The sequence below is a fragment of the Rhinatrema bivittatum genome, chromosome 3 (genome assembly GCF_901001135.1).
Source record: "Rhinatrema bivittatum chromosome 3, aRhiBiv1.1, whole genome shotgun sequence".
Lineage (NCBI taxonomy): Eukaryota > Metazoa > Chordata > Amphibia > Gymnophiona > Rhinatrematidae > Rhinatrema > Rhinatrema bivittatum.
The window spans coordinates 15,683,971-15,709,369 of NC_042617.1; the positions used below are offsets into that span (position 1 = coordinate 15,683,971).

Here is a 25,399-nt window from a genome sequence, read left to right on the forward strand (position 1 = left end):
CCTGGAGGTATTATTCCTTTATATCCCAGTAGCCACGTTTGCCCAAGTTGATTTTAATATCTTCACAGAAACAAATAAGCCACAATCTGTATTTTAGTAATAGGTGTTCAGCTTTTCCTATTCCTATCACCTAAGAAAAGGAATGTTCCTCAACTGTGCTGTCCACTCTGTTTAACCTAATTCATTTTATACGCAATAAGGTAGCTTTTAAATACAGCACAATCTTTCTAAATTTTTAGAGTTCCCAGTATTGCCCAGCTCAGTTTAAACTGCACTTTTTCTTTGTTTGTTTGCCCTACTCTCACACAGGGTCTTTAGTAAATATATTTCCCCATCTGCCACTTAGTGGAAAAGAGCACTGGATCAGTGATAGAATAAAATCTCTGTTAACAGCAGTCAAAAGGAACTTAAGCTTAAATGCTGCAATGTTCATAAATCAGGCTCTGGCTCAGCAGCAGAGGGTTCCTCCATACTGATTGATTATTGCTTTCCATATGTAGATACACGGTAAGTAAGAGTTGGGTGAAAAAAGAGATGGAGTTAGGTCAGGGCAGTGAAAGTACAGACTGAGATTTAATTTTGAAATCTCTACATATATTTTCATGTATATTTGTTGAACCTGCTTCTGTGCAATATGGGGTAGATTTTAAAAAGGATGCATGGTCATCCATGTGTGTGCGGTTCCTGGTACGTGCACATAGACATGCCAATTTTTTAATATGCGTGCGGTGAGGCATACATGTCATAAAATCAGCAGTCCATGCATGCATGTGTGCCCGATTTTATATCAGCACACGTGTGTGCAAGGGTGGGAATTTCTAACGAACGCACAGTGACACGATCGGGCCTTTCCCCAGTTCCCTCCCAGTCCCGTCCAATAAAGGAGCGAACTGGGAGGGAACTTCCAGAACTGCTATCTAACCTTCCTCCTTTTTCTCCTCTCCACCCTGACTTCTAAACCCACCCTAACTAACCTAATTTTTTTTGTTTTTGACCTTACCTGCTCTCCTGAGCAGAAGTAAGTTCCATGCACCGGCGAACTGGTGCACTTCTCTGAGACAGCAACTAATGGCGCTGTTCTGGCCGGCCTCTGCCCCACCTCTGCCCCACCCCAGCCCTCCCCTTTACAAAAAAACCGGCACTGCCACATGGCCAGGCTGCTATGAAAATGCACTCAGTGCATGCGCGGCCCAGCCACACATGTATCTGCCGGTATTGGCACGCGCCGGGGATTTAAAATTCCCCCATACGTGTGTACTAACATACCCATATTGTGTGTGCTGGCTGCATTGTCAGACAGAGACTCTGCCAGCTAAAACATGGTCAGCTAGATTTAGAGTTTTCAAATGGTTACCACTGAAAATCCACACTACCAGACTAAGTCCCCTCAAAGAACTTCCCCTTACCTCGCAAGCTAGTGATTCCTGAGTGGCTGCAGAAGCAGCCTTGAGAGTTAAAAATAGTAGGCTAAGGACTGTAGCTCTGCCTGAGGGAGGGATTTTTTTTCTTTTCCACCCCCTCCAGAAAAAAGAAGTGGACAGTTTATGTATTCTGAGCAGGGGTTTGTCCTTTTCCAAAAAGAAAAGAAAGGAGTAAAGCAAGGCAGGGTTTGGTCCTTTAAAAGCAGCCAGCCTTTCTTGCAAGAGAGCACAAGTGAGCTAGTCTGGAAGTTCTGCTTCAAACCCTCCTGCAGGGACAGCGGCAGTTGGGAATTGCTCTGCCTTCTTGAGCAGCCGAGCAGCAAGTTCTGCAAGAACATCTGAAAAAGCAGCAAGCTTCCTAGGTACAGTGAATGGAAGTCATACAAACTACTGGAATCTGGGGTATCCCTCGGACTCCTGTGACACCCAAGCCAAGACCAGGAAAAGACCTAGGCTGTGTTGAAGCAGGGAATGGTGAAGACTGGGGTGTGCAGGAGGAAGATGCAGGTGGCACCAGACCCAGCACTACTGTTAATGGTGATAACCTCTGACCAATAATTCAATGAATACCAGCTCCAAAGAAGTTATGCAGTGAAAGGTTTATTAATGGGGAAAAGGGGAAAGGCGTGGTTTCCCCGGGGAAGAAGTGAATACAAAGCAAATGGTGTATAATTCAGAATCTGCCCAGTGCTCTAACGTGTGTGCTCAGACTTATAAGGGTCCTGGGATTGCTGATACCAGACATCTGCATAATCCACACCCATTACCTTTAATAGCTAATCGATATATATTTTAGCATGTGTACATGTACGTGCTCTTACTGCAGGCCAGAGGCCTCTTGCAAAGTTAGTTCCGTCTCCCAGGAATGATGTCATCCGTGCTGGATGATTCTCTGGTAAGCTCAGTGATCATAGTGCTTCATAGTGCTATAGCTACATGTGCAGGATATATGCAATTCACTATTCTACACTACTGAGAGGGACATCCACAAGGACACTGACTTGACTGCAAGTGAAAGACAAACCCAGGCTCTGGCAGGACTGAGCGAGGAAGAAGAGGAGGTCACCACTTTAAAGACAGAAATACAAAAACTTCTGTTGCCTTGGGAGTCATGAGGTTGAACCTACAGTGACTGTAGCATGGGTGCAGGAAAGCCCAGAGTGAGGCTTTGCTGTGTGGGTCTCACTGAGACCATTGGCTGAACAGGCCAGCCTTAAAGAGATGAACACCAAATATAAGGAAGTCAAAGGGAGCAAAGCAATGCATGGCATACCAGGTCTAGAAGGGACTCTTGTGAGTGACAACAAGGGGAAAGAAGAAAATCCAGAGAAGGAGCATCCATGGGACTCAGACTGACAGGCGATTGCTCAGCGAGAGCAGTGGCAGTTCCCTACTCCAGCTAGCAGAGGTCTCCCTGGGCAGAGGTCCAGAAGCTGTGCAGTGTGCACCCAGGAATAGATGAGTTATCCCTTGAAACAAGCAGCCAGCTAGACAGGAAGCTGGATTGGAATTCGAAGCCTCTGTGGACTTGGGGGAGACAAGGGTTTGTTAACCAGGCTAGTATTTTGCTGAACACTAAAGTTAGAGTTGAATGTGTAAATGAAATGATGTATGCCATGTTGCCTGTTGGTTTAGATCAAATGGTCAAACCAGAGAAGGCAGGTGAGGGCCAAAGTTAGCACACAAATCCAAAAAATTGCTTTCATCAAATGCTTTTAAACTTGTTGAAATCTCCAGTACAGCTGAATTATCCCTCAAATGGAGGAAAAGACCTCAGACCAGAGCATGCATTGTTTTTACAAACATGAAAACATGCTTTAGTAGCTTAATCACAGGTCAAAAAACCTCCATATCCTCCTAAAATTTTATTAGAGCAAAAATATATATATTTTTTTATTTTGCCTTAATTATTTAAAAACTATTAATGTGATGTGCTTCTAAATTTGGGTTTGCTTAGCCATTGACACAAGCAACTCAGAGATTAAGATGTGCTGAATTCTCATATATTGTACTGCCCTGAAGTAGCTATGACAATGAAATGCTGGCCAAAGTCAGTGGCTAAGCAATCCTGAATTTAAAAGTACATCGCACTAAGATAAGATTTTAAATAATTAAGATAAAATAAGAATAAAAAAATAAATATTTTTGCTCTTATAAACTTTGGGAGGATATATAGGTTTTTTGGCCTGTGATTAAGCTACCAAAGCCTGTTTTCATGTTTCTAAAAACAATGCATTCTTGGTTCTGAGGTCTTTTTCTCAGTTTGAGGGATAATTTACCTGTATTAAAGATTTCAACAAGTTTAAAAGCATTTGGTAAAGGCAATTTTTTGGGATTTGTTAGATCAAATAATACCATGAGCATCCGAGAATCTCTTGACTGTTTCCCTAGAGAAAGTGTACGAGAGTAAACCTGGAGAAATTAAAAGAGAAGTCTTTGGCAATCGGTCCCTGAAATTCTGCTAGAAAAGTACAAAAAGGTTTACAGATTGAGGGGTCCCCGTCCCATCCCTGCCTACTAGAAGGGGGAACACAAGGTGGAAAAAGAAAATGAAGGTAACCCAAAGGGAGGCAGACGCTTGTCCTAACAAGGTCAAGCTGATGGGAAGGGTATGTAAAGGAGTGCAAGGTAGACATTCCTTTTCAGCCTGGTGCACCTTAAAAGAATCAAAAAGGAAGTCAACTCCAAGGGCAGTTCTGCCTGAGAGCAAATGTAAGAGTTGAGCCCAGGTGGGAACAGTCAGGCCCCAGAGTCTCCAGGAGAAAGAAGCTCCTGTAACATAGCTGTCTTATTTGTGAGTAAAGGGGCAAGGCAGTTCCTTTAATATAGCTGGCCTACTTCTGGCTGATACTGTCATTGAAGAATGCTGATGTATTTTTGTTTTCACTGTAAATAAAAGCCACTTAAAAGCCACAGGCCAATCATGTTGTGCCACAGGGACTGGGAGGGCTATCTGGCCTCAGTTTTTGTGAAGGCATCAGGCAGGAGGAAGGGGGAGAGTTAGGTTCCCCAGTTTTTACAAGTCTGGGTGGGAAGGAGGGAGGGAGGATGGAAATGTTGGGCCACAGTTATTTTTTAGCAGATCAGACAGGAAAAAGGGGGGATTGCTGGTGCCAGATGCAGGGATAGCTGAATAGATTTGTTAGCTATCTATGCCCCTAGGTTTGGCCAGCCAAGTTTGGCAACTAGTGCTGAAATCAGTGCTGGCCATATAACTTGCTTTCACCAATTTAACCCCTATCCCCATCTTGCTGAATTTAGTCACTCAGGACTGATAAATATTAAAAGGAGTAATGGACGGCCGGCGCCATCTTTAAAAATGGCACGGGCCATCCAGTGCTCCTACCGTGTGACAGGGGCCGGCCAATGGCACGGATACCCTGTCACATGGTAAGGGCAAAGGGCTATCAGCGCCATTTTGATTAGTGGCAGCTGATGGCCCGAGAGCGGGAGATCGCTCCCGGGACCCCTACTGGACCACCAGTTACTTTTAAAATGTTTGGGGGGTGGGGGAAGCTAAAGGATGTGTTTTAAAGGGTTAGGGTGGGTTTTTTGTTTAGCGGCTCGGGCGCAGCCGATTAAAAAAAAAAAACGATCAGACCGCACGAAAAAATTCCCCGATAGTCCCCAAACCCAGAATTGGAACCGATTCCGGTTCCGATTCACATCTCTATTGGCTATTCCAGCAAACTTATGCATAATCAAAGATGACAGCTCTATATATCCTCTAATTTCGGATAAATCTTATTTTATCTATTTTAGTAATTGCTCTCTTAGATGCTGTTAGAAAATTTTATTTTATCTAAATATTTCTTTTAACAAATTATGTACTTCACTGTATATTTTGAATTGTGTATTTTATATTTTAGTATATTGTAAACCGATGTGATGTTTCCCACGAACTTCAGTATATAAAACAAATAAATAAATAAATATAGTGTACGCAGCCCTAGACAAAGTAAGCAAAATAAGCTAGAGGGTAATAATGAGAGCCTTTTCCATAGGTAAAAATGCATTTTATGCAGAAGTGGGGGTTTTGATGATTTCTTCATCATCATTATAATGATCATTTTATTTATATTGTGCTTTTCCAACAAAAGAGTTGAAAGCATGCTACAACAACAATTGCCTACCCCATCTATGGCTAAAAGATGGGGTAGGCACATGCTTTTACCCATGGATTCTGTAGGCATTCCTGGGGGTAAGAGAGGAACTAGGTTTGAATAATCAAACCTGCTCATGTAATTTCCAAAGGAAAAATTTTGCTCAGAAAATTCAGGGGCAATCTCTCTGGGTAGCTTTTATGTGGGCAATAATCAAAACAACAGCCCATGCAGGAAAAAGTACCTATGGAGTTTTCACCAAAGCGAGCAGTTCTGATTCTTACCCCCCCCCCTCCCCCCCACACACACACACACACTCACACACAGGCAGAAAAGGCAATCAAGTCATCTGAGACCCAGAGCGCACAATTTAAGTGGAAAGAAAGGGAGGTATTATAAGAGATCTGTTAGCATGGTTATGGGACTAGAACCATTTTTGTACCTTCTGTGTGATTTTCTTAGAACTTTTAGGAGCTCCCACAATTATGCCAAACCCTTTATTATTTTTAAGGTGACATCACTTAACCACAAATATTTCCGCACTCACCTCGAGGATAGCCTTTCATTGGGACGACCCCTTCTTATTGAGGATATATTGGAAGAACTGGATCCAGCACTTGATAATATACTGGAAAAAAATTTCATTAAATCTGGAACTACATACAAGGTAAGTTATCTTACAGAAGAAAACACTTTTTTTCCTTTAGTTGATATCTTCCTATATCCCTTATCGTATTGGTCCATGATGCTTACTTCGTGAACAGAGGTGGGGCCATTACAGTGCACAGTCCTTCAGCATGCGTTATAGCAACTAAGAATCATATTACACATCTGCATATAATAGTCCCCTTCACATCCTTTTTTTCTTGTTCTTGGTTGGATATTGAGGCAAAGCCTTTTCAATGCCATATTATAAAAACAAATGTCAACAGAACTCTTCCTTATTTCATTTCTTAGTTATTGCTTTATTTGTTTATGATCTATTTTTTTCTTTGTCAACGTAGAGAGTTTTAAAAGGTAATTTGCAAAAGAGTTATGCACATAAATGTAACATACTATCATACCAATTTTCAAAAGCCATTTACTTGAGTAAAATGCACATGCAAGTAAATCCTATAGACAACTCAATGGTATATAATGTAGCAATTTTCAAAAGCCCTCTTACTCAAGTAAAGTACATTTACCAGAGTAAAACAAAGTTTTCATGAGTAAATGCTTCTTAAAATTAGGCCTTTATTTATAATACCAAAGATCTGTTTCATAGGTCCAATTCACTAAAATGCAACAAGTGTTAAAACATGTTGTTTTTCTGTGATTTTTATTATTTTGCTTTAATGTATTTTTAAATATGTATGTTCTCCTGTAAACCACTTAGATCTGCCAAAGCTTGTATAGCCAGCATAGGAAAAACAGTTAGTTAAATAAATAAACAAATAAATAAATAAATAAATAAATAAATAAAGGCCACCTTAATCTCAATGGGGCCTTTTTACTAACAATTCACGCTTCCTTTTAAAAAGCATATGATACTAACAGTAAAGAAACCACTGTTGTCAAAGACTGTACCATCAAAACACAGAAATAAATTGACAAAATGGTTAACTTTTGTCTGTACTTATTACAGAGGATCAATTTTATAAGAATATTATGTTTATCTTTCAGCTTTATAGCGCCTAAAACATAGGTGCATGAAAATGTGCAAGGGGTAGTTCTTGGGTGTTGCCACTCCCAGTACAGTTTTAGATTTTACTGTACAATGTAGTCAATATTTTCTGTTCCATTTTAAGAATGTTGTTGTTTTTTGCATCTAGTTTTATGTTTTACGTTCAATTTAAAGTTGATTAAAAAAAAACACGCAGGCATCCATGTGCGTGCAGTTCCCAGCACGCACACATGGACACGCTGATTTTATAACATGCGCGCCTCAACACAGGCATGTTATAAAATACAATGCCTGCATGCACATGCGTATCCGGATTGTGACTAGGCATGTAGGGGGTGAATTTTTTAAAGTACATGAGGCGACACCATTGGGCCTTTGCCCAGTTCTCTCCTAGTCCACTCCAATTAAGGAGTGGACTGGGAGGGAACTTCCTTACATCCCTACCTAGCTTTCCTACCTTTGCCCTCTCCTTCCTGACCCATATCCCCTACCTACCTAGTTATTGTTTTTTGTTTTTAAACTTACCTGCTCCTTTGGAGCAGAGGTAAGTTATGTGTGTGCGCACTTCCCCAGAACAGGGCCTAATGGTCACTGTCCCAGCCAACCCCCACTTCGCCCCTCCCCAATGAGCCCATGCCCCCACCGGCTCGCCCCTTTCAGACAGGCTGGTACTTCTGCACATATCGGGGGATACACCCATGGCTGGGCTGTTTTAAAAATGTGCTCAGTGGGCCAGATTTTCATATCTATGCGTGGGTGTAGATTTGTGCGTGCAACCCGACACTCACAAATCTACGCCTGATTTTATAACACGCCTGATTTTTATAACACGCCTGATTTTTATAACACGCCTGATTTTATAACGGTTTTAAAAGATTCTACTTGTTTTATGTTTAAATATATATATTCTTACTTTTGTAATATGTATAATGTTTATTTAACCCTGTTAAATGTATAACGCTCCGGCGTAAGTTCCTGTTCATTGTACACCGACGTGATATCTTTGATGAGCGGCGGTATATAAAAAACTCTAAATAAATAAATAAATAAATAAATAAATAACATGCGTGCACAGTCACGCGCATGTTATAAAACCCAGGGTCGGCGCGCACAAGGGGGTGGACAATTGTGCAACTTGCGTACGCCGAGCCATGCAGGCTTCCTCCGTTCCGTCCGAGGCCGCTCCGAAATCGCACGCGCGCATGTTATAAAATCTGGCCCATAAGGTAGGTAGGTAGGTTTTAGGGGTTGGGGGAGAGAGGGGAAAAGGGAAAAAGGGTAGTTAGGGGGTTAGGGATGTTCCTTCCAAGTCCTCTTCTTTATTGGAGCAGACTGGGAGGGAACTGAGAAAGGCCCGATTGTGTTGCCGTGGGCTTGTAAATAAAATCCCGCCCTTGCATGCGCAAGTCAGCACCTGCGCACACATGCGTACGCCGATATGAAATCAGCTTTCGCATGTTTGCATGAGTATCAGATTTTATAACATGCACGCCGTTCCCAGGGTGAATTATCAAAGGAATGACATGCATAAAGTTAGTATATAAGTACACAAGTAGTTCGTATTCATACACATGACACATGACATCTTACAAACATCAAATATACATATTTATCCCAGGACAAGCAGGATGCTAGTCCTCACATATGGGTGACGTCACCGAACGGAGCCCAGGCGGGAAAGCTTCTGTCAAAGTTTCTAGAAACTTTTGACTGGCCCTGTGAGGGTACTGAGCATGCCCAGCATGCTATGATATTCTCTGCCACAGGTGTCTCTCTTCAGTCTTCACTTTTCCGCGCTGCCGTTCGCCACCGCGGACCTATAGCCCTAGCGTTTGGGAATCTCTTTTGACTGAAAAGTCAGCTATTTTGATAATATTCTGTCATAGGAATCTCTACCTCGCCGGCTGGTGAGTACTATATTTTTTCAAATTTTCGGAAGAAAATTTTCTCACACACACACACTCGTTCATCGACGGCTGTCGATTCAAAAATGGCGACGGGCTTCAAAAAATGCCCCATCTGCAATCGAAATATGTCCATAACTGACCCGCATTTGGAGTGTGTACTGTGCCTCAGAGAGAAACACGATGTCAGTACATGCGCCAAATGTGCAGAGATGACCGTAAAAGGCCGAAAAGCCAGGCAAGAGAAAATGGAGCACCTATTTTCTCTTCAGCTAATCCCTTCTCCCTCGAAACCACCGAGGTCATCTCCGGCTGGAGCAGCAAAGAGGGTCTTACTCAAAAAACCGTGTCCGGATGGATCCGGTGATCATCTGTCCTCTCCATCGTCTGTGCTCTTCACAAAGTCGACAGAGCATCCAAAAACTAAACATCGACATCGACATCGACATCGACGTCCATCATCGTCCGCATCGCTGTCCCAGGACGAATCGATGCCGAAGCGGCCTAAAAATCAGGAAACGCCGGTGACTGGGCCTTCGCCGTCACCAGTACCAACAACGTCATCGATAGACATCGCAGCACCGCCACCGTGCACACCATTGGTGTCTTCACCTATATCACAGCCAGAATTGTCTACACTTATTAGACAGGCTGTTTTACAAGCTCTTCAAGAGCAGCAGATCCCGACAATTCCGTCGATGCCGACCTCCGGTTCGATGCCGATACCCTCCTTATCGATGCCGGTGCCTCCAGCATCGATGCCGATGCCTCTAGCATTGATGCCGATGACTCTAACATCGATGTCGATACCTTCACCATCACTATTGATGCCTCCAGTATCGATGCCGATGACTAATCTTACAACATCGATGCTGGTGATAGCGCCGATGACATCTTTTTTCCTCCAAAATTCTCGACTGGTTTTATAACCACCACACCGAGGCTAGAAACACAACCTACATCGCTGTTATCTCAAATTCCACCGATGATTCCAACGACAGCAACCCTGCCACCACCTGATCAATCACCAGAAATACAGGATGAGGCATTTTATCGGCGCCTCTTACAAAGGTACCAGAATGTCATCGACAACTTGCCACCTATTACACCAAGAACAACATCTACAGATGTATTCATCGATGACCCACAGCCTGGACCTTCAGGGCTTCATGTCCCACCGGCACCAACACCTCAAATACCTTACAGAGAAGATTCAGAAGACTCCTGGGATGATGAACCCTCTCAATTTTCCTCAGAGGAATTCATGTCTAATCCTTCTTCTCCTGACTGAAGAAAGAAGTCACCCCCAGAAGATCTTTCCTTCTCCTCATTTATTTAAACTATGTCTGACTCCATTCCATTTAAATTGACAGCAGAGGAAGTCACAAGAGCACAAACTCTTGAGGTATTACAGTTTGTGGATCCACCCAAACAGGTATTAGCAGTACCAGTACATGAAGTCTTACTGGACCTTCAGAAAAGAATCTGGGAACACCCAGCTTCTACACCTGCAGTAAACAAACGAGTGGAAACCACCTACATAGTTCAACCAGCTCCAGGGTACCACAAACAGCAATTGCCACACCAGTCTGTCGTTGTGGAATCAGCGCAAAAGAAATCTAAACGTGTGCGCCCACATTCCTCCATCCCACCAGGCAGGGAGCACAGATTCCTGGACACAATGGGTAAGAAGGTCTACCAGAGTTCCATGCTGAGCACAAAAATCTCTGCATATCAACTCTATGTCACTCAGTACCAGAGGAACCTCTAGAAAGAGATGGAACAATTCATTACTTCCTTACCCACTCAATTCCAGGAGCCTGCTCAAGCAATCATATAAAAAGGTCTGGAAGCAGGAAAACACGAAGTGAGAGCAGTTTATGATAACTTCGAAACTGCTTCCAGAACAGCAGCAGCCGGAATCACTGCTAGCCGATGGGCCTGGCTCAAGGCATCTGACCTCAGGATTGAGATACAAGATAAACTTGTTGACCTTCCCTGTCTTGGTGACAATCTCTTCGGAGATAAAATTCAAGAGGCTGTACAACAACTCAAAGATCACACTGAGACACTAAAGCAACTGTCTCAAACCCCTCAAGAACCTCCTACTCAGCCTTCTCGTCGTCCTGCACGTAGAGATGTGCGACGCTCTTACTACAGGCCACGCAGATACTACCAACAAATAACTAGGGGTAGATCTAACAGACCAACACAGGATCCCAAGCCAGACAATCCAGGCCTGCCCGTCCACAACCTCCTGCACAGACAGGGCCTGCAACAGGCTTTTGAGGAAAACACCAGAGGACAGACTCAACCTTGCAATCCCAAGCCAAATCTGCCAGTGGGAGGAAGAATATCTTATTTTCACACAAACTGGCAAAACATAACCTCCGATCAATGGGTTCTTTCCATAGTCTCCCGAGGTTACAAACTAAATTTTTCCTCAATTCCCCCAGAATTTCCACCAACATATTGCCAACAACAAAATTCTCAAATTCATCAATTACAAACAGAATTATCCACCCTTCTGAGATCCAAGGCCATTCAACCAGTGCCTCAGACACAGCAGGGCAGAGGATTCTACTCTCGATACTTTCTCATTCCAAAGAAAACGGGAGGCCTACGTCCCATCCTAGACCTCAGAAATCTCAACAAATTTCTAAAGAAAGAAAAGTTCAGAATGGTTTCTCTAGGCACCATGCTTCCACTTCTTCAAACAAGGGATTGGCTTTGTTCTCTGGATCTTCAAGATGCTTATGCTCACATTCCAATATACCCTCCTCATCGCAAATACCTGCGCCTCATGGTAGGCCATCAACATTACCAATACGAGTTCTACCATTTGGACTGGCGTCTGCTCCCAGAGTCTTCACCAAATGTCTAGCAGTAATAGCAGGACACTTGCACAAGGAAGGTGTTCATGTTTTTCCATATCTAGACGACTGGCTCATAAGAGTCCATCTCAACAAGGAGCAATAACCTCTCTCAACCGGACAATTGCTCTACTTCACTCCATGGGGTTTCTCATCAATTATCAAAAATCCCATCTTACTCCAACTCATCTGCTTCAATTCATAGGAGCAGAGTTGAACACAGAGTTAGCAAAGGCCATTCTACCTATAGAACGTGCAGATGCCCTCATTCTAATAGCAAATTCCATTTCCTTACGGACACAAACCACAGCTTATCAGTTTCTGATAATGCTAGGCCACATGGCATCCACAGTTCATGTTACGCCGATGGCAAGGCTGGCCATGCGAATTGCCCAATGGACTTTAAGATCACAATGGATTCAATCCATTCAACCACTTCACTATCCAATTCGAGTGACCCACCAACTAAGATCATCTCTACTTTGGTGGACCAAGAAAGACAACCTGTGCAAAGGCCTACCTTTCCAACAACCAGTCCCAGAGATTACTTTAACTACAGATGCATCCACCTTGGGATGGAGAGCCCATGTAGACAATCTCCACACTCAAGGGACTTGGACAAAACTCGAAGCAACATATCAAATCAATTTTCTGGAACTTCGAGCAATACATTATGCACTGCATGCGTTCCAGGACTGCCTTTCACACAAGACTGTTCTCATACAAACAGACAACACAGTAGCCATGTGGTACATCAACAAACAGGGAGGTACCGGCTCGTATCTCCTTTGTCAAGAAGCTGCACAGATTTGGGGCTGGGCCCTGAATCACTCAATGTTCCTACGAGCCACCTATCTAGCAGGCATTCACAATGTAGTGGCAGACCGACTCAGTCGTCAATTCCAACCACACAAATGGTCCCTGGATCCTGCAGTAGCAACCAGGATATTTCAACATTGGGGCCAACCAACAATAGACCTCTTTGCGTCACATCTGAATCACAAAGTAGACATATTCTGTTCTCTACACAAACAGAACAACCAGCCCGCCAAGGACGCCTTTGCTCGCCCTTGGAACTCAGGCCTACTATATGCGTATCCTCCAATACCGCTCATAACCAAAACTCTAGTGAAGCTACAACAGGACAAGGGCTCCATGATTCTCATAGCCCCATATTGGCCTCGACAAGTATGGTTCCCCACACTGTTAGACCTCTCAGTCAGGGATCCAATTCGACTGGGAGTAGCTCCCACTCTCATAACTCAGGATCAGGGCTGGTTATGACATCCCAACCTTCAGTCCCTATCCCTAACAGCATGGATGTTGAAAGCTTGATATTACAACCTCTCAATCTTTCATCTCATATATCGCAAGTGCTTATAGCTTCACGTAAACCTTCCACACGAAAGAACTATTCTTCCAAATGGAAGAGATTCACTTTGTGGTGCTCGGGAAAGGATATAAATCCTTTTACCTGCCCCACAACTTCCCTACTGGAATACTTATACCATCTTTCGGAATCTGGTCTCCAGACTTCATCTGTAAGAGTACATTTAAGTGCAATCTCTGCTTACCATAACAAACTAGGAGATGCACCTATTTCCACACAACCTCTCGTAAGTAAATTTATGAGAGGTTTAACTCATCTTAAACCACCAATTCCCAAACTTGCCCAAAGCTGGGACCTGAATTTGATATTAACAAGGCTCATGCGCTCTCCTTTCGAACCCATCGACTCATGTAATCTTAAATTTCTCACATGGAAGACTATCTTCCTCATAGCCATTACTTCAGCTAGAAGGGTTAGTGAGTTACAAGCACTTGTCACATACGAACCTTATACAAAGTTCCTGCAAGACAGAGTGGTTCTACGTACACATCCAAAATTCCTTCCCAAGGTAGTTACAGAATTCCACTTGAACCAATCCATTGTTTTACCGACATTCTTTCCAAGGCCTCATTCCCATCCAGGAGAAACAGCCTTACATACCTTGGACTGTAAGCGTACACTAGCTTTCTATATAAACCGTACTGCAGTCCACAGGAAATCCACTCAACTTTTTGTTTCTTATGATCCAAACAAACCAGGTAAAGCAGTGGGTAAACATACTCTATCCAATTGGATAGCAGATTGCATAGAGTTCTGCTATAAACAAGCAGGCCTTCCTCTTCAAGGGCGAGTAAAGGCTCATTCAGTAAGAGCAATGTCAACTTCAGTAGCACACTTTCGTTCAGTGCCAATCCTTGACATATGCAAAGCAGCAACATGGAGTTCTCTTCACACTTTTGCAGCCCACTACTGCTTGGACAAAGAAGGACAACAAGATTCAGCCTATGGACAATCTGTCTTAAAGAACTTGTTACCAGTTTAATCCCACCCCGCGGAGTTGGGCCTCATACCTTTATAATTTTATTTTTGCTAACGCTTGTGCTATATACCAGACTGAAGAGAGACACCTGTGGCAGAGAATATCATAGCATGCTGGGCATGCTCAGTTCCCTCACAGGGCCAGTCAAAAGTTTCTAGAAACTTTGACAGAAAGCTTTCCCACCTGGGCTCCGTTTGGTGACGTCACCCATATGTGAGGACTACATCCTGCTGTCCTGGGATAACACCTATTACAAGGTAAGCAATTTTGCTTTATCCCAGGACAAGCAGGATGCTAGCCCTCACATATGGGTGACATCACTGAATGGAGCCCAGCATGGGAAATCTTTCTGTCAAAGTTTCTAGAAACTTTTGACTGGCCCTGAGAGGCCACTGAGCATGCCCAGCATGCCATGATATTCTCTGCCACAGGTGTCTCTCTTAAGTCTTCACTTTTCCGCGCTGCCTCACGCATCGCGGGACTGGAACCGTTACGCTCTTCACGAATTCTTGTGACTAAAACTTAGAATTCTCAATTTCTTGATATTCTCTCTCACAAAGTCTCTCACGGGATTTTTATCGCCGGCTGGTGAGTACCATTCACTTTAAATTCTCATTCTCACTCTCACGAATTCACATACATCGACGGCCGTCGATCCCAAAATGGCGACAGGATTCAAAAAGTGCCCTATTTGCAATAGAAATATGTCGATAACTGATCCGCATTTGGAGTGTGTACTGTGCCTCGGAGAAAAACATGATGTCAGTACATGCGCCAAATGTGCAGAAATGACAGTAAAAGGACGGAAAGCCAGACAAGAGGAGATGGAACATCTTTTTTCTCTTCAACTAATCCCTTCTCCCTCGAAATCATCAAGGCCATCTCCTGCTGGAGCAACAAAAAGGGTTTTACTTAAACAACCGCATCCAGATGGATCCGGTGATCGTCCGTCCTCTCCATCGTCAGTACTATCGACAAAATCGGCAGAGCACCAGAAACCAAAACATCGCCATCGACATCAACATCCATCATCTTCCACATCGATGTCCCAGGATGAATCGATGCCCAAGCGGCCTAGACAGCAGGAAATACCGGCACCTTCGATGCCTGGGCCTTCGCCGTCACCGATTCCAACCACTACATCGATGGATACCTCGATACCGCCACCGCGTACACCATCAGTGCCTTCACCATGTGTACAGCCAGATTTGGCTACATTAATAAGACAAGCGGTTCTACAAGCTCTTCAGGAGCAAAATATTCCGACGATTCTGTCGATGCCGACCTCCGTGTCGATGCCGACACCGCCTGTGTCGATGCCGATGCCACCAGCATCGATGCCGATGACTTTCCCATCGATTCTGATGCCTCAAACATCGATGCCGGTAATAATACCGATGCCGGTGGTGCCACCGATGACGGCATCCTTCTTGCCATCCAGGATTTCTACTGGTTTCATAACCACTATGCCGAGGCTCGGGACACAGTCCACATCACTTCTGGCACAGATTCCACCGAGCCCCTTAAGGTTCATACCATCGGTGCCATATCCACCGGCTACAACATCGACAGCATCCCCGCTACCATCGGGCCAACCTCCACTGGAATCTCCAGAAGTCCAAGATGATGCCTTTTATCGACGCCTTTTACAAAGGTATCAAAATGTAATCGATAATTTAACACCTATTAGGCCACGTACAACATCTGCAGATGTTTTCATCGATGACCCACAGCCTGGTCCTTCAGGACTCCATGTCCCACCTACACCAGGCCAAAATCACCTTACAGAGAGGACTCAGAAGACTCCTGGGATGATGAACCCTCTCAATTTTCTTCAGAGGAGTTCATGTCTAACCCTTCTTCTCCTGATCAAAGAAAGAAGTCACCCCCAGAAGATCTTTCCTTCTTCTCATTCATACAAAGTATGTCTGACCTCAATTCCATTTAAACTCACAGCAGAGGAAGACACAAGAGCACAAACCCTTGAGGTGCTACAGTTTGTGGATCTACCCAAACAAGTACTGGCGGTACCAGTACATGAGGTTTTTTAGATCTCCAAAAACGAATCTGGGAACACCCAGCTTCTACACCTGCAGTAAATAAAACGGGTGGAGACTACTTACATAGTCCAACCAGCTCCAGGCTACCACAAAACAGCAATTACCACATACCAGTCTGTAGTTGTGGAGTCAGCACAGAAAAAATCTAAACGTGTGCGCCCACACTCATTCCATTCCACCAGGCAGGGAGCACAGATTCCTGGATACACTAGGTAAAAAGGTTTACCAGAGTTCCATGTTGAGTACCAAAATCTCTGCGTATCAACTTCTACATTCACTCAATACCAGAGGAACCTCTGGAAGCATATGGAAAAATTAATCACCTCTTTACCCACCCAATTCCAGGAACCCTGCACAAGCGGTCATAACAAAGGGACTGGAGGCAGGCAAACATGAGGTGAGAGCAGTTTATGATAATTTGAGACTGCTTCCAGAACAGCAGCAGCTGGAATCACTGCTTGCAGATGGGCCTGGCTCAAAGCATCTGACCTCAGAATTGAGGTACAAGACAAACTTGTGGACCTCCCCTGTCTTGGTGACAATCTCTTTCGGGACAAAAATTCAAGAAGCTGTACAACAGCTTAAAGACCACACTGAGACACTACGTCAGCTGTCTCAAACCCCTCAAGAGCCTGCTACTCATCCTTCTCGTCATCCTCCACTCAGAGATATGAGACGCTCTTATTACAGGCCACGCAGATACTACCCACACAATTCTAGGGGTAGATCCAGTAGACCTACACAACGCTCCCAAGCAGACAATCCAGGCCTGCTCGTCCACAACCTCCTGCACAGACAGGCCCTGCAACAGGCTTTTGAAGAAAAGACTAGAGAAACAGACCCAACCTTGCAATCCCAAGCCAAATCTACCAGTAGGAGGAATTTTCACACAAATTGGCAAAACATAACATCAGATCAATGGGTATTTTCCATAGTCTCTTGAGGCTACAAACTAAATTTCACCTCAATTCCTCCAGAATTTCCACCAACATCCTGCCAACAACAAAATTTTCAACTTCATCAATTACAAACAGAATTATCCACCCTTCTGAGATCCAGGGCCATACAACCAGTGCCCCAGACACAGCAGGGGCAGAGGATTCTACTCCCGATACTTCCTCATTCCAAAGAAAACCGGAGGCCTACGCCCCATCCTAGATCTCAGAAATCTCAACAAATTTCTGAAGAAAGAGAAATTCAGGATGGTGTCTTTAGGCACCATGCTTCCACTTCTTCAAGCAAGAGATTGGCTTTGTTCTCTGGATCTTCAAGATGCTTATGCTCACATTCCAATATACCCTCCTCATCTCAAGTACCTGCGCTTCATGGTATTCCATCAACATTACCAATACAGAGTCTTCACCAAATGTCTAGCGGTCATAGCAGGACACTTGCACAAAGAAGGTGTCCATATTCCCCTTTGTGCACCCCTTCGTGCAAACCTTTGTGTATATGTAAAAATTTATTTTTATGTTTCCTTTCTTAACTAAGCTGTTTCATTGTATTCGACTAAGGAATTTTTTCCTGCTTTTTCTGTTTCACTGTAAACCGGCATGATTTGCATTTAATGCAAGAATGTCGGTATATAAAAGTTACACAATCCCAAAGGAGTGCAAAAATACTTATAGGTCCAAGCGTTGTATCATCAAAATATTTATTTTAAACGTTCAAACGGAACCACTCCTTATTTTTAATCCATACATCAATTAATGACTGCTTCAGGGTCCCCCTGAAGCAGGGGGACCCTGAAGCAGTCATTAATTGATGTATGGATTAAAAATAAGGAGTGGTTCCGTTTGAACGTTTAAAATAAATATTTTGATGATACAACGCTTGGACCTATAAGTATTTTTGCACTCCTTTGGGATTGTGTATATTAATTTGGAGTGCAGCTTTGCTCCTTCTCTATATTTGGGTATATAAAAGTTAAAAATAAATAAATAAATAAATATCTAGACGACTGGCTCATAAAGAGTCCATCTCAACAAGGAGCAATAACTTCTCTCACTCGAACAATTGCTCTACTTCACTCCATGGGGTTTCTCATCAATTATCAAAAATCCCATCTCACTCCAACTCATCTGCTTCAATTCATAGGAGCAGAGTTGAACACATAGTTAGCAAAGGCCATTCTACCTATAGACCTTGCAGATGCCCTTATTCTACTAGCAAATTCCATTTCCTTACGGACACAAACCACAGCCCAGCAGTTTCTGATACTGCTAGGCCACATGGCCTCCACAGTTCATGTTACTCCTATGGCAAGGCTGGCCATGCGAGTTGCCCAATGGACTTTAAGATCACAATGGATTCAAGCCATTCAACCACTTCACTATCCAATTCAAGTGACCCACCAACTAAGATCATCTCTACTTTGGTGGACCAAGAAAGACAACCTGTGCAAAGGCCTACCTTTCCAACAACCAGTCCCAGAGATTACTTTAACTACAGATGCATCCACCTTGGGATGGGGAGCTCATGTAGACAATCTCCACACTCAAGGGACTTGGACAAAACTCGAAGCAACATATCAAATCAATTTTCTGGAACTTCGAGCGATATGTTATGTACTGCATGCGTTCAAAGGACTGCCTTTCACACAAGACTGTTCTCATACAAACAGACAACACAGTAGCCCTGTGGTACATCAACAAACAGGGAGGTACGGGCTCGTATCTCCTTTATCAGGAAGCTGCACAAATTTGGGGCTGGGCCCTGAATCACTCAATGTTCCTACGAGCCACTTATCTGGCAGGCATTCACAATGTAGTAGCGGATCGACTCAGTCATCAATTCCAACCACACGAATGGTCCCTAGATCCTGCAGTGGCAACCAGGATATTTCAAAGTTGGGGTCAACCAACAATAGACCTCTTTGCGTCACATCTGAATCACAAAGTGGACAAGTTCTGTTCTCTACACAAACAGAACAACCAGCCAGCCAAGGACGCCTTTGCTCACCCTTGGAACTCAGGCCTACTATACGCGTATCCTCCAATACCACTCATAACCAAAACTCTAGTGAAACTGCAACAGGACAAGGGGTCCATGATACTCATAGCCCCGTATTGGCCTCGACCAAGTATGGTTCCCCACACTGCTCGACTTCTTAGTCAGGGGATCCAACTTGCCTGGGAGTAAGCTCCACTCTCATAACTCAGGATCAGGGCTGGTTGCAACATCCCAACCTTCAGTCCCTATCCCTGACAGCATGGATGTTGAAAGCTTGATATTACAACCAATCTTTCATCTCATATATCTCAAGTGCTTACAGCTTCACGTAAACCTTCCACATAAAAGAACTATTCTTCTAAATGGAAGAGATTCACTTTGTGGTGCTCCGGAAAGGATATAAATCCTTTCACCTGCCCCACAACTTCCCTACTGGAATACTTATACCATCTTTCAGAATCTGTTCTCCAGACTTCATCTGTAAGAGTACATTTAAGTACAATCTCTGCTTACCATAACAAAATGGGAAATGCATCTATTTCCACACAACCTCTTGTAAGTAGATTTATGAGAGGTTTAACTCACCTTAAACCACCAATTCGACAACCTGTCCCAGACTGGGATCTGAATTTGGTATTACCAAGACTCATGCGCTCTCCTTTCGAACCCATAGACTCTTGTGATCTTAAATTTCTCACTTGGAAAACTATCTTCCTCACAGCCATTACCTCAGCTAGAAGGGTTAGTGAGTTACAAGCACTTGTCACGTACGAACCTTATACAAAGTTCCTACATGACCGAGTGGTTCTCCGTACACATCCAAAATTCCTTCCCAAGGTAGTTACGGAATTCCACTTGAATCAATCCATAAATTTAACCCACATTTTTTTCCAAGACCTCATTCCCATCCAGGAGAAACAGCCTTACAACACCTTGGACTATAAGCGTACACTTGCCTTTATATAGACTGTACTGCAGTCCACAGAAAATCCACTCAACTTTTTGTTTCCTATGACCCAAACAAACCGGGTAAAGCAGTGGGTAAACATTCTCTATCCAATTGGCTAGCAGATTGCATACAATTTTGCTATGAAAAAGCAGGCCTTCCTCTTCAAGGGCGAGTAAAGGCCGCACAGTTTCAAGCACTCACCTCCGAGGCTCCAGCGCCGGCCACGCTGGCTAGGACCGCTCCGATCTGCCCATCCGAGACGCAGCCTACCAGGAAGGAGACCCTCCCTGACGTCAGCATCTGCGGTAAGCGGGGGAGTTAAACCCCAGCCGCTCCGCCCGGCGTCCCTTACCTACCGGCGTGATCGCCACCCCGCTCCCGATACGCGGACTGTAGCTGCAGGCCTGCGCATCCTGGCGCTGAAGCCCGTCGGGGCAAGGCCTGCACAGTTTTCAGCACTCCACCTCCGAGGCTCCAGCGCCGGCCACGCGGCTAGGCCCTCCGATCCGCCCATCCGAGACGCAGCCTACCAGAAGGAGACCCTCCCTGACGTCAGCATCTGCGGTAAGCGGGGGATTTAAACCCCAGCCGCTCCGCCCGGCGTCCCTTACCTACCCCGCGATCGCCACCCGCCGCTCCTCGATCCGGACTGTAGCTGCAGGCCTGTGCATCCGGCGCTGAAGCCCGTCGGGGGCAAGGCCGCACAGTTTATCAGCACTCACCTCCGAGGCTCCAGCGCCGGCCACACGGCTAGGCCCTCCGATCCGGCCCATCCGAGACGCAGCCTACCAGGAAGGAGACCCTCCCGGACGTCAGCAATTTCGCTACTACTCTATCAGAGGCCGGCCCTGATAAGTTTAAATTCTGAGCTCTGCTAGGCGCCGCGCGCCGAGCGTCGCGCGCTGAAGGAGCACGACAAAGGGGTAGGCCCCCCTTTGGTGCACTCCTTATGTGCAGCTCCATAAGGCAGCTCTCTGTGATACAATCCATCTATTTCATTTATTCTTCGTAACAGTAACTCCCATATTTCCCAAAGCCACTCGTCTTGGTTCCAGCTCTCTCCCACACTAACTCTCCTGCGATATTTTGTTTTGAGATATTCCGCTCCAACCCACACCTTTTCCCATTCACCGGCCTCCTTTGCGGGCCAAACCATGATCTCTCTCACCATCCCCAATCATTCACAAAACCAGGAGCAACTCAGCAAATATCCCCTACTCACCATCAATCTGACAAAAGAGATTAACCCCAATCATGATATCTTCCTCTGAAGCAACTTCTAGATCTCACCCCTTTTCACCCTAACACTATTAGAACGCTCAATCCCTCACAAAAAAAACTCACCTTCTCCATTGACCTACCTCTTGGAGTCCCAACATGACCTATGTGCCATCACAGAGACCTGGTTAAAAACGAAGATATTGCCCTAATCAACAGACCAACTTCCCTTTTCGTCATACAAGTTCTTCTCTAGTTGCCCAGACCTAAGAAGAGGAGGGGGAGTACTGCTTCTCTCGCTGCAAACAGAAAACTTAGACTTTCTCTTCAGTGGGCAAATGCATCTCCCCCCCTGGAACTCGCCATCCTTCAAATCTAACACCTACAAATCGCCCCTTAACCTATGCCCCGCTCCCGGCTACCTTGAGTCAGACCCTTCCCCGTTAATAGAGCTCATAGCCAACATATTAATGTCAGACAAAACCTGCCATCCTTTTGGGAGAGTTTCAACCTCCATGTGGATGAGTCCCCACTGTCTTCTAGCTGCGACAACCATGTTCGTTAACTCATTGAGCGGAAGTGGGCTTCAAACAAATTATCAACGAACCTACCCACAAAGCAGGACACACCTTGGACCTGATCTTTTTAAATGAGAGCCTCTCCCCCTCAACTGGCACACACTGTACTCCTATCCCCTGGTCTGATCACAAGCTTATCTCCACCACTCTAAAAAATCACCATCCTATCACTTCTCAGTCTCAAAAGACCAAAATCCATTATAGGAAGCTAGTGTAACCTGATACACTCATCAATCACCTAACTCCGGAGTTAGAACTTCTCGACCTCACTGACGCAGTCTCGGCCACTGCTTCCTGGTCCAATATCACGAAAAAAAAGTGGCCGACCATCACCTGCCCACTAACTACAAAAAACTCTTCATTCAAATATGGAAACAGAAAACCGTGGTACACACCGGAACTTAAATCCATCAAGAGAGTCCTCAGAAGCAGAGAACACCTTTGGCGCAAACCCTTCCTCTACAAGTAACTTGACGGCATACAAAACACTTATGCATCAATACAGGATCGCCATCCTCCGCACCATAAGAAAACTTCTACTCTCAAAAAAATCCATCATTTCATCTACGACCCAAAAGCGTTATTACCCTTATTTCTTCGCTCACCAAACCATCACCTACTGCGGTTCCAGATGCTCAAGCGCAAGCAAAGCAGCCGAACTAGCAACTTACTTCAAAAAGAAATTCTAAACCTCGTAGCTCCGTTCACGAACAACAATACTCCTCTCCCTTCCAACCCCTATTACTGCAACCAATCATCCAATTACAAATCTGGAAACCTTCGAAACCTACTTCTTCATTGGAGATAGAAATTATTCTCAAAAAGCTCAAACCTGCATCTCACCCTCTGGACGCAATCCCATCCAACCTGCTTCTCTCCATTCCTAGTACCCATTTCCAAACATATTGCAAAAATCATCATTGTTCGCTCTCACAGGGCCATGTACCAGACCCTCTTAAACTTGCTATCCTAAAACCTCTTGCTAAAAAAAACGAATCTCTCCCCGGATGATCCAGCTAACTTCCGCCCTATTGCAAACCTTCCATTCATCGCAAACATTTTGGAAAGAATAGTAAACCAGCAACTCACAGAATTCTTGAACAACAACAAATCCTCTCCCCATATCAGTTTGGGTTCAGAAAGCCAGCCCGCAACACTGAAACACTCTTAATCACACTTCCAGACACCATTCTCACAAGTCTGGATAAAAACAACCAAAGTCTTCTCATTCTCCTCGACCTTTCTGCGGCTTTTGACACGGGTGAACCACGCCTATCTTTTAGATTGTCTATCGGACCATCGACGTCAAAGGCACCGCCCTAAGCTGGTTCAAGTCATTCCTTCAAAACAGGACCTACAAGGTCAAAATCAACAGTGAAGAATCCCTACCTGTCTGCTCTACGTTGGGAGTTCCCCAGGGCTCTTCGCTATCCCCAACCCTCTTCAATATCTACCTCCTCCCTCTCTGCCATCCTCCTCACTAGTCTTAATCTAATCTTCTATCTGTACGCAGACGACGTACAAATTCTCTTACCAATTACCAAATCATTAAGCAAAACCCTCGAGTTTTGGGGACACCTGCCTCAAGTCCATAAACAACCTTCTATCAAGCCTTAACTTGATCCTGAACACAAAAAAGACGGAATATCTACTTATCTCACACGACGACAATTTCACACAGCTTAACCCACTTCCTGCAACCCTTCTTCTTCTCCTCCGAAGTCAGAAATTTAGGAGTCCTCATGGATAAACAACTTAACTTCAAAAGCTTCATCAACACCACCACCAAGGACTGCTTTTTCAAACTCCAAGTTTTAAAAACGACTCAGACCTCTCCTCCACTTCCAAGACTTCCGTACAGTACTTCAGGCAATCATTTTCTCAAAGATAGACTATTGCAACTCACTTCTGATCGGCCTCCCTGCAAATACTATCAAGCCATTACAGATGGTACAAAATGCCCGCTGCCATGATTCTAACCAGATCCAAAAAATGGGACCCACATCACCCCCATTCTGAAGATCCTCCACTGGCTCCCTATCAATTTCAGAATACTGTTCAAAGTTCTAACCATCACCCACAAAGTGATATTCAACATCACACCTTTGGATCTCAAGTTCCCTCTCAGAATGCACTTACCATCCAGGCCGGTAAGAGCAGCATATAAAGACACCCTCCAGGTTCCTTTCTAAAAACAACTTCAGGAATGAGAGCCCTCTCAGCGTCTGGTCCAAAACACTGGAAATTCTCTCCCTCCAGACCTACGGCTAGAACATTGCCCGGTTACTTTTAAGAAAAGACTCAAAACCTGGTTGTTCAATCAGGGCCTTTTCCCATTCAGATAATCCTCTGAATTAAATTCCTCCCCGTTCCTCAGCAGTATTTACACGTTTTCCTATTCATTTATATCTCCTTAGTCAAAAGATTCATGTTCAGAATTTGCTCCTCTACTTAGCTCTGTTGCCTTCACTACGGTTCACATACCTAATCCTCACCCCACTAGCCGTTTATTATATTGTACAGTGACACCCTTATATGCCCCTCTGTTCCAAGATTTCAGTTTGGTGCTATACCTTAGCGTCAACCCCTAGTTTTCTGGTTGCTTAGTTCAAAGACCTAAGCCTCTGCGATCATGTATGTATTATATTTACTCTCTTTGAGACACTGTTTTTCTGTACAAATGTTAAATGTTATTCTGCTTGTTTTTTGGTTAATAAGATATTTTATTATTAGTTTCTTTGTAATTGTTCACATTTGAAGCTCTGTCAATGTTCAATGTAATTGCTTTCATTTACTGAAGCACTGTTTCTGTTCAATGTAAACCGAACTGATTTGTAAACCCTTACAAGAATTTCGGTATATAAAACTGTTAATAAATAAATAAATAAATTCAGTAAGAGCAATGTCAACTTCAGTAGCACACTTTCGTTCAGTGCCAATCCTTGACATATGTAAAGCAGCAACATGGAGTTCTCTTCACACTTTTGCAGCTCATTACTGCTTGGACAAAGAAGGAAGACAAGATTCAGCTTATGGACTATCTATCTTAAAGAACTTGTTTCCAGTTTAAATCCCAACTCCTTCTACATCCAACTTACTATGATCTTCGGCTGACTCATTCTCAACAATACTTACTGTAACTTCACAACGAATGACCCTGCTCTAGCTTGCTATTCACCCATATGTGAGGACTAGCATCCTGCTTGTCCTGGGATAAAGCAAATTGCTTACCTTGTAATAGGTGTTATCCCAGGACAGCAGGATGTAGTCCTCACAGAACCCACCTGCCACCCCCGCGGAGTTGGGCCT

The 25,399-nt window shown here is 44.3% G+C and overlaps 1 protein-coding gene across 1 annotated transcript in view; it reads left to right on the top strand.

The window, feature by feature from the left end:
- DNAH8 (dynein axonemal heavy chain 8) overlaps positions 1-25,399 on the top strand; it is a 1,926,251-nt gene that overhangs the window by 1,585,075 nt on the left and 315,777 nt on the right. Inside the window, 1 exon segment of the mRNA XM_029592920.1 lies at positions 6,036-6,191. Within this exon segment, the coding sequence (XP_029448780.1) occupies positions 6,036-6,191 (156 nt within the window).